Here is a 10827-nt window from a genome sequence, read left to right on the forward strand (position 1 = left end):
CCTCAGAAAAGCTGGCCGCTCGACTGATTTATGAAGGGACTGCTTGCACTCTAACAGTAGTATGAAGGTCCAAATCTCAAGACTCATAGAAGAAAATCATTGCTAAATGAAATCTTACTGGAATTGCCTAAAAGAGGCGTCCATTCAAACATAAACTCGATAGAGCAAAATTATGACAAAGGAAAAGGAGACCAGACCACCTTACCAGGAAGTCATGTAGGCCTGTCAACCCCATTTTACACTCTTGAATATTTATGATAAAATTATTTTGTTAAATTGTGTTTACATTGGCAAATGACAATTTTTGTTTTTATTATTTAAGGTAACCCCCTTGAGATTGTTTATATTCTTCAAACCCCCCCCCCCCCCCTCCCTTTTACCTCTTATTTTTTTGGGGGGATCCTCCAATTTCTCATCAGTCCCCTCCCAACACGTTTACATGAACGCTCCCTGTGACACATTCATACGATTTCCTATACTTATTAGACAATCATAATGATTGGATGTAAATATTATTATGATAAATCATTATAAAGTTACATTTTTGTGACATCCAAATTTTATTTATTAGGAAAAACAACATGCTAATCCCTTTTATTATTGAATACATTGTGAATTGCAAAATCATCAACCAATTTTCTTTGGTACAATTAAACAGTTAATTTTCGGAAAACAGCAAGCAATAGCGGTTAAATCGGGCGGTGCAAAGTAAACCACAAACAGCAAGGTTTATCAGGTTTGTGGTTTTGAGGTTTGCTCCAACTTAATTTCACAGTGACTGGCCAGCACACAACCAAAACAATCAACATTCCCGAAACATATTTCAAAGCTTCACGGGTTTATGACCTTGAAAAGTTTAAGTTTGCTTTACGGTTGTATTGAATTATCCTCTGTAAACATATTAAATTGTCATACACGAGCTCTCACACATGTACAATATAATAATTATATATAATGTCTTGACATTTACAATGTTCGTTGTTATCACCCGCAAGGCGATAAGACGATTAACTTTGCATAATGGGGATATCAATCAATAAAAGCCCGATGTTAACCTAACACAAGAAAGAGCACAACGCGACAAAAATCAGTACACGCGTAAAAAACTAAACAAAAACTGCGGACGAAAAAACTGTAGTAGATAGAAAGCCTCATTCAACTATTTTGTTGTTTCCACAGTGACCAGATCATTGAAAGAGTCAACAGACGAATTATAATTTCCATTTAGCCGTGGATATTTTTTTTCAATTCTTGGTACATCTGGATTCCGATAGAAATTGACGATAATGAAGTTTAACCCTTAACTTACAACATTTTGGTAGATTTGAAGTAAATCCCGCTTTGGCAATAAATTATAATGAATGTAAGACTGACATTAGTTCGTTTCAGTGCTGTTGACATTCAATAAAAAATACTTCAAACAATTTGTCGGATCCGTTGAATAGTATCTGTATTTTTGCAGCAAATTTGTTGGCGATTCTGGATCACGAGAAAATCAAAAATGATATCGTGTGCAGTTCATTGAAAGAAATCATGGCTAGCGAAAGTGTGGCTTTTTAATTAAACCTACCCTAACAAAAATTTTAACAATTAATTTACATCGCTATTGGGCCTTTTAAAAGACACATTTCATACCCCGGTAAAGATTAACATGAACTTAATTCAAGCTTTAGTTCACCGAAGCGAAAGTTTCGCTCGGAAAAACATTTTGCGTCGATCAAGGCAGGGTTACTCAAGGGACAATTAAAATCAACTGGAATTACTGTTTTGTGTTATTCGATATCATTCTACCACCTAAGGTTATTTACATATCCTAACCACGGAGAAAAAAACAACAAAAAACTATTACACAACCTCGCGAAATTGCGCCTTTCTTGGTCCGAAAGAGCAATGTTGTGACCAAAGGGTTGCTCCGAGGTGTCTCCTGGATTTGAGTTATATTGCTCTGTGACATCTTTTTCTTCTGCCTTTGAGCGCTCAGATTGAAAGCGTGAGGGTTTTTCGTTCCCATTAGAGGAAGCAAGTGGCAAGTTTATAGCTCCACTGAGTGTTTTGTAGTTCAAACCGATGTGATTCAAAATAGCGTGCAGAAGCGTATGTAGATGATTGAAATTCACCACCCCAGCATCGGGTGAACGCAACGCCAAATCCACAAGTCGATGCAACTCCACTTCGGCTCCCATTGTGTTTGCTTGTCTTGTCAATTCACATCTTGCAGTTAAGTTCTTTTTTCTCACAAGATCCTTCCCACTGTCATTAATATTTATAATGCAAACAAGCGTTGCTATCCGCCATGCAATCCAGGTGCCCGGAGTATGTTTCCATGGGAGATAACTGGGGAATATTTTGTACTATGGGTGCGGAGGTACGGGGTCTTTGGGGGAAGGGGCTAGCAAACTGTACAACTCTTCAGACTGCGTGAAATCCGCGGGTAAATAAATGCGAGGATGATAAAGGAAGTGATTAAGACCTGGCTGTCAGGGGGTTTATATGGCTTAACAGTAACGAAATACTCTGATGTTATTTATTAACCCATTGACTCCAGGGGTTCCCCATTGACGAGTAAAATTGTCTGGCATTAGACAGAGTAAACTACTCTGGTGTTAGGGGGTTTGGGGTCAAAGGGTTAAATACAAAAAATATTTATTCACTTGATCTGTAAAATAGATAGCTGTTACTTACAATTAAAACTTATCATTCCATAATTTGGCAGTTTAACAGCCTTTCCTACTTTAATTAATGACAGCAGTAAGGTGGAAAGATACCAAGAAATATGGATTGCGAAACCGGTAAGTGTAAAACGCACTGACTGCAGACTGCAGACTGCAGACCAGGGGTAAAATGCAGACTGAGGTTATAATGTAACTGTTGAAAAAGCCCAAACCCCTTAGAAATGCAAACCTTAGGCCTAATTAGGCCTAAAACAATATTTTAGGCTTAACTGTTAGTATTTCTAATGGGTTTGGGCTTTTTCAACAGTTAAATTATAACCTCAGTCTGTATTTTACCCCCGGTCTGCAGTCTGCAGTCTGCATTTTACACTGACCGATTGAGAAACTCGTTTGACTTTACTTTAAGATTTGTAAAGCTGCCACAGAAGGCATTAGGCAGTGTCCAGCTCTGTAGATTAGACAGCTGTGTCTACTAATTCAAAGGTATTTTTGCTTGTTTTCTGAATATGCAGGAAAAGCAGTTGAAGTCAAAAAGATAATAATTATTGGGGGTAACCAGGCAATTTTCAAAGCCTATTAATCAACAAAATTTGTAAAAAGCTCTAAAATACAAAGCAATGTGTGGCATTCTTTTCCAAATAATTTGAAGCTCAATTATAATTATCTCTGAGAAATGCATGCCATCCATCAGGTTACTATCAATTTTTTTTTTGGATACCAAGAGCACTTGCTAAGTTCTACTGTCTCTGCATATATATAGCTTTAAACCATGCAAAAATATCCCTGTATAAAATAGTAAGCACCACCTGTTGAAAGCCAAGTATCTTGAGATGCGCAGAACACACGTGCAAAAACAACAGTAGGCATAGTCCTTAATTAAAATAACTAATTGTAAAATAACTGCTTGGAAGACGCTTTCTTAATTGATCTATTTTATTTGCTGGGCAAAGTTGTTTAACAACAAGCAAATCATTGTTTCCCTGCCAGCAATTGATCACATGTATTAGTTCTCTATTTTGAATTGCAAATGATCATTGCAACCAAAAAGCAAAATCCTTCACAAGGGTATGAATATTCCAGATGCCTTTTTCAAGAAGATAATTTAGCAAACTGGTTGAATAAATTTATACCGCCAAAAAGAATGAACGTCTTGTATTTCGATCGTATGGTGCTTGTAACAAAACTTTAAAGATACTATGAAATTTGATGTATTCAATTCATTTTAATAGGTTACTAACTATTTAACCAGTTAAATTGCAATGGGAACTCCATCGGTGCTTTGCTTGCTCATTGTTGAATTTTGGGAACTGGAAATAAATTATTATTGCAACTTTACAATTTTCATTCAAAAAACACCTTTCTTTGAAAACAGCTAGAGCTATTTAAGAAAAATTGTATCATAAAACAGTGCAACGAAATCCTCCTCTGTCAGATGTGTCCACAGAATTGTTGCCTTCTTGTCCATCATCACCTCCCATGGGGAGATTCTATTGGAAGATGACAGGAAGAAAATGTGAAACTAACTGAGTCAATCATACAGGTAATAATAATAATAATAATAATAATAATAATAATAATAATAATAATAATAATAATAATAATAATATAATTTTAAGTAAGATCGATTTAGAAATCGTATTAAGAATAAAAACTAACAACAATATCCAACGTTTCGGAGTCAGACATGACCCCATTATCAAGGTCAAAGTGTAATGGACAATTCGCAATTTAAATATAACGGCGTTAGGTCAAAACAAAGACTTTTGCATAAATGGAAATTAAACAATAGTTAAGATAATTACAATTTTTTGCTAGAATACAAAAGGCTAAGGGCAACAAAAACTTTAGCACAAATCGAATCTGACTGCTTTTGATGCGTGAGTGTCAACCATCACTAAAGAAGCAGTCAGATTCCATTCGTGCTAAAGTTTTTGGTTGCCCTTCGCCTTTTGTATTCGAGCAAAAAATTGTCAAAAATAGAAAAATTGTAAAAAAATAGTGTCAACTATCGTTTAATTTCCATTTATGCAAAAGTCTTTGTTTTGACCTAACACCTGTTATATTGAAATTGTGAATCATGTCTGACTCCGAAACGTCGGATTTTGTTGTTAGTTTTTATTCTTAATAATAATAATAATAATAATAATAATATTAATAATAATAATAATAATAATAAAGTAATTAATCCATCACATCACATCATGTCATCACAACCTTATGAACGCCCCAAGTTCAAGGAATGAACTCAGCATGGTTACCATAAGAGAAAAAAAGCGGCACTTCAAGGAGAGCAATAACAATAATAATAATACATTGTAATAACAACAACAACAATGACAATGAAAACAGGGGTGGATCCAGGATTTGACATGAGTGATTTGCACCAACTACATGTAAACTAGGGGGGTTTGAAATTTATTGCTCTCAGAATGCCATTTTCCTGCATTCTGATAGCACCTCAAACCATTCAGACACATAAGCAGCACCTCCTCCAGAAAGGCATCATTCTGTCTTAAAAGTAGTTGCAAACTACTCTATTGCTTACTTTCATGTTATTCTGGTTTGTCTGATAAAACCACCAGACAAACCAGAATAACATGAAAGTAATCAATAGAGAGAAATTATCCTGTGTTTGACTATGAAAAGTGTTAAAAAGGGTTGACAGGCCTACACGACTCCCTTGTACATGGTCTGGTTTCTGGTTTCCTCTCTTGAGTAAACATTTGAATGGATGCCTCTTTTAGGCAGTTCCTGTAGGATTCATTTAGCAATGGTTTTTGCCCTATGAGGCTTTACATTTGAATCTCTATACTGCTGTGTGATACTTTTTCTTCCAAAAAAATATTTGGCCGGTCTCGATTTGGTCTTGGTGTTGATTTTCTCAGCAGTAATCTGAATGTGACCTTATGGCCTCACGCTTTTGCGCCAATTTAATTCTATGCTTGACCGATATGTTTATCGGTGGTAGAAGCGAGTGATCTTCTGGTTTTAAATGTTTGACGCAGTTTCCGGTTTATTTTGTTTTTGAACGCCTGTTACATTGTGCCCTGTACCAGTGAGATAGCTGGCTTTTTATAGGCTTTGTTTGCCTCTTTTCTGCGTTTCTTAAGTTGTTGATCTGTTGATCAATTGGGACTGATTCTCTTGTCATATTTCTCAAAAAATTATCCACCACAATCACTGAAAAGTTATGCATCTCACATTTCCCGCTCGCATGTTTGGTAAAACGTGACATGGGAGACATCCACAGTGTGAGTGGAGGTTTGTACAATTTGTTGAGTTTATTTGAATTTCGCCCACACTGGACTCCAAAGAATTTAGCACACGGTAAACAAAATGCACCATCAAGAAATTTAAATTATGCTAGCCAGGAAATCTTTTCAGCCAGCCCCACAAAAAATTACGCTTAGAATTCGAACATTCCACTGACACTGGGAAATCAAATAGCTCAAGATCACCTGGTTTTTATACATTCTCTATGAATTTGAGCTTGTCCTGGTCCGAATACGAGCTGATTTCCTTGAAAACCAACCCAATATCATACTGAGAACAGTCCTCCTTCCGACAAACTGGATCGCCTTGAAGCATGGTTTATAAATCAAAACTATTCTTGTCTTTCCTTTCCGTAGCAAGTTAATGAATTCAACAAGAACGAAGGGAACTGTGGGGGGGAGGCTCCTCTTTATATATGATTGTCAGTAGTTTGCACGATAGTTTGCGACCTGAATAGCCAATCATAACCAAGTTTGAGTAGTTCGCAAGACAATGTGAGTGATTCTGACCAATCGAAGTGGGTTTTGAGTGATTTATGAAAAGATCCATGTACATCCAGTCCCCACCCTCTAGGTAGAAACTTTGCCCGGTCGGCCTTCAAATTTTTTTCGCGTTGTTCTCGGAAATATCGACATGAGACGAAACCGTAGGAACGGAGACTCGTCCAATTCGCTTGGGAGGGGCTGGGTTTGCTGTGTGATCGACGGAATAATTTCTCCTTTGTTTTATTTCATAATAAACAATAAAGCAAGACGGATAATTGATTTCGTGAACTGCAATAAAGAGCTGAGAAATAATTAAAGGTTTGAAAAAAATTTGAGTGATTTCTGCAAATCACTTGAACTACTCTGGATCCACCCCTGGGCAAGTTGTCAACACGTCAGTAAAAAAAGGGTTGTTCTGAGGACTGCTATCACCAGGGTGATAAAATTCCATCAAAATAAATTATAATAAATTACATGTCATTCCTATATTCAAATCAATTTCGATTTTCACATGTTGAACTTTAATCTACTAAAAAAGGACCAGAAATTACATACTCTTGCCTGCTCTGTTCCCTCCCTACATATTCTTTCTGCCATTGTTTGAAATATCTGTAACAGCAAAAACAGAAAAAAATTCTTCATCATATACAATAAATTGTAATACACCTAGTTAAAAATTTTAAAGCTTGATCCTGGTATTTTTTTGGAAGCATAACCTTTTTAACTTCAAGTTTCAATAAAATGTAAACATCATCTCTCATACACCTTAATTTCCACTGAAGTTCATAAGTAGAGGATACATTTTAGCACCTTGTCTTTAACCCCAAAGAATACAAATTTAAGGCTACATCAGTGGCTTAGTTTTATTTCAGTCCAAGCAGGCCACTCAGCAAGAGGGAACAAGACAAGCAACCAGTGACTAGCCAGAATGATGACATCCCTGTATATCAGATAGGATCTGCTACAGAAGGCATGCCATTGCTTGTCACCCACCATGATAACATTCTATCCATACCAAGTCAGCCTATCCTCTGATGCTCACCCATTGCCACCTTAGATGGGATGTAAAATTAATGTTCTATTAATTAAAATTAAATAAATATCTACATGATTGTGAGACTGCAATGGCTATGCAGTCAGGCCGAGACCACACAGAGGAGGGGAAAACAAGAAAATAGGGATATGAATAATTTAATATTTATCAGTGTTTTCAAGATTTTCATTTTCATATAAATTAACTATTCATCCTTCAAAAACTGAAGCCATGATATTAAGGAAACAGCCGTTTGTTGGCCCCACTCAGTGGCATTTACTTTGGCTCTGGCTGTGTTAATTTAGTTAATACTACTTACTGTATGGGCCAGTAACAATTGACAACAATCTTTCTTGGAACAGACAAATAGAATTAGTCAAAACTTTTTTTCAAAAACAGTGGGTGCCTTATTAAGAAGAAGATGTTTAGTTAGTTTCCAAAGTCAGCCCTAGAAGAAATTTATTTTAAAGTAGTGATACCCAGTGTTATTCGTGCAATAGATCACACATGGCAGTGCACGCCTTATTAATTAAAACCTAGTTCATTAGAGATGACTTATGTCTTTGTCAATTTTTGAATGGGTTCCTCTTGATTACATTGTATAAGAAGCACATTTTACTTAAAATGTTCCAAGCTTTTATAGGTACTGCCCCTATTCAAATTCAGAAACTATTATCTAAACTCATCTAGATCAACAAGAGTTACAAATCAATTTAATATCAATAAGGTTAAGACTGAACTTGGAAGAACTTCTTTCAATATAGGGGTCCAGTAATAATTATTTGAAATTTTATAAATAGGAAAGTAAATTTAACAGCATTATTGGTAAAGATGCTTTTAAATTGATTTTAAGAAAATAATCAAAAGGACATGCTCAACTTTCTTCTAGCAAAGAAGCAATGGTGATTTCCAATAAGGAGGATAAATTTATCTATTTGTAGGACATAATTAATAAGAAGTTAAGAATAAAGAAGCACACTATGATTTCTAATAAGAGGGATAATTTTATCTATTTTAAGGGTCCACATAATAAATTATTAATAGTTTTCTATAAATACTTAATTTAGAACTTATGATGTTTAGATTATATAATTTTCATATCGCAGGTCCACATCAGCCTTTGGCTGCCATTCTACTGTAGTACTAGTTTGTTTATAACCAACCTGCGTTATCAAATAAGGGATTGATTTCAAGATTGATTAATAGATCTTTGTTTTGTCCTCAGGCACTTTAATAGTCTAGTCCATTGTTATTTACAGTGGAGCTGCGATTCAACAACCAAATCTGGTATTTTCAAGCCCCGTCATGATGACGCATTGGAAAGTAACCCTGATGCAGCGAGGTCCTGATACACGACAAACTCTTTTTCCCTGTGCAACCTCAGCAAAGGACACCTGACATTATATTGCATAACTAGCCACCAATGAAAATTTTAGCCTTATCTACTACATTGTACATGTATGCATGTACATAATGGTATGCCTTTCAGCCCATTTGCCACCCAATAATATTTATCAGAGTGTTTGAATGCCAAAGGGGACTTTTGGCACTTATTTTCTAAAGCTCTATTAAACTAAAAACTACCTCATGTACATTTTCATTTGTCCTTGCACTTGCATCAATGTATGCTCCATTATACTGGTTTGCTAGCTGCAAAATTGAATATCAATGTTGAGATATGATAATAATAATACACTTTATTTAAAAGGGTGGCACGGAATAGTTGTGGTAACTAATAAACTTCGTGGCCCTCTATCTAAAAATTCTTACAAAACTGATGCATATTATAATAGAAAGTGTACATAGAAATGTGAAAGCTAAAAATACAATGTACGTTAAATTCAACAGTTGGAAGATAAAACCTGCCACTATCCCTGGTTCCCCACATTCCATGCCTTTGACAAGTACATGTACCATACTGAAGCAAAGTAAAAAATACTCAAAATACATAAATAAAGTGGCTTAACCTTGAGTTTATTAATTTTGCACAAGTAACCATTCATGTGGCTAAATGGAATTGAGGCAAAAGTCAGCATTGAGAGACATTGTATGGTAAAATGGTTACCCTTTAAACTGCGGTCACCCAAAACGCAGACTGCAGACTGTGCAGACTGTGCAAAACCAGGGTAAATATGGCGTTACTCACTATTATTGAGAGCTAACCGTAAACGGCTAACCTGAATGTATTTAGGCCTAATTAGGCTAACGAATGTTATTTAGGCCTTTAATTCAGGCTAACCGAAATATTCATTTAACAGACGGTCTGCACACTCTGCAGTTTGTGCGTTTTTTCCAGTGTCCCTTTTTATAACTGGCTCAGTGGGTTTTTTGTTGCACTAGCTTTGTTCTAGTTTGCTGGGGCCATTCACATAGCCATTTTTTGTACTGGCTGTATTCGCCACCTTTTTATATCGGCATTGGTCGAGGATACCTAGTACAGTGAATTAATGTCACTGTTCCTTTGCTGGCAACATAGTTTTTAGTGACTTTTAATGCATAAAGTCAAGGCCCTGCAATAGTAACGAGAGCAACTGATGTATTGGGCAGTTTTTTTAAGGGGAAGCACTGCCTTGCGATGGTTAGCCTATGTGGACTTCGCAGTATTGCGTGATATCTAACAACCTCATTCTTCTCTTACTAAGCTCCAAGTACGTTCATGTGTGCACTAGCGAGGCTGGATGGTTTTAAACAGCTATGTGGTCTGGATTGGGAGCAGGAGTATTGGTTAGCGAGACAATGGTATCAAAGGCAAACGAGCGCAACAAGACGTTGGGGGAGAGATCGCTTGGCGGCAGATACTTAAACCGCACCTCGCAGGGTGACCCAATTTTTAATGAAAGGAATGGCAATAAAACCCAACCCATCTCAAAAGGGGGGAGGCGAGGGTGAAAAAACTTTACAAATGCCAACAGCTAGTTGGTTTATATGAAGACAAAACGGCCAAGGGAACCTTGGACGGCTAACTGAGGGCTTTTATGCTACATGTAGACTATGTCTATTAAAGTAGCCAGTGGTACAGCTTCTACTATGGAGCAGGTAGGTATTACATGTGCTCTTTAACAGTTATGAATGAGGCCTTAACAGATTTGGCCAATGCAGGTGAACGTTCTAAAACTGAGATCTAGGAGCAAACGTACAATAAGATGTCCTCATTTTACTTACAACAAGACCATTGATTTTATGAACTTGAAACGACCGGACTACCAAGAACACGAAGATCACTAACGCGACTCAGAATAGCCCCTTGTAGAATGGTCCGTTCCATTAACTGTATTTTACGATGGGGCAGTAAAATGCCTTATTTAAATTACCCATTCAGCATTAGAGTACTTAACCCTCAGCAATTGCTATCAGATTTTATTAA

At 36.4% G+C, this 10827-nt stretch overlaps 2 protein-coding genes across 2 annotated transcripts in view; both read right to left on the reverse strand.

Moving 5' to 3' along the window:
- The window catches only part of LOC138008407 (restin homolog), a 21063-nt gene extending 18740 nt beyond the window's left edge, over positions 1-2323 (reverse strand). The window contains exon 1 of the mRNA XM_068855745.1: positions 1855-2323. Coding sequence (XP_068711846.1) covers positions 1855-2183 — 329 coding nt within the window. The 5' untranslated portion in view covers positions 2184-2323. The remainder of the gene's footprint in view (positions 1-1854) is intronic.
- Positions 2324-3874: 1551 nt separating this feature from the next.
- The window catches only part of LOC138008426 (uncharacterized), a 31914-nt gene continuing 24961 nt past the window's right edge, over positions 3875-10827 (reverse strand). The window contains exons 6-8 of the mRNA XM_068855774.1: positions 9048-9113; positions 6986-7039; positions 3875-4159 (exon numbers count right to left, since the gene is read on the reverse strand). Of these exons, the coding sequence (XP_068711875.1) occupies positions 4070-4159; positions 6986-7039; positions 9048-9113 (210 nt within the window). The 3' untranslated portion in view covers positions 3875-4069. The remainder of the gene's footprint in view (positions 4160-6985; positions 7040-9047; positions 9114-10827) is intronic.

Source organism: Montipora foliosa, chromosome 6 (assembly GCF_036669935.1).
Source record: "Montipora foliosa isolate CH-2021 chromosome 6, ASM3666993v2, whole genome shotgun sequence".
NCBI classification, from domain to species: domain Eukaryota; kingdom Metazoa; phylum Cnidaria; class Anthozoa; order Scleractinia; family Acroporidae; genus Montipora; species Montipora foliosa.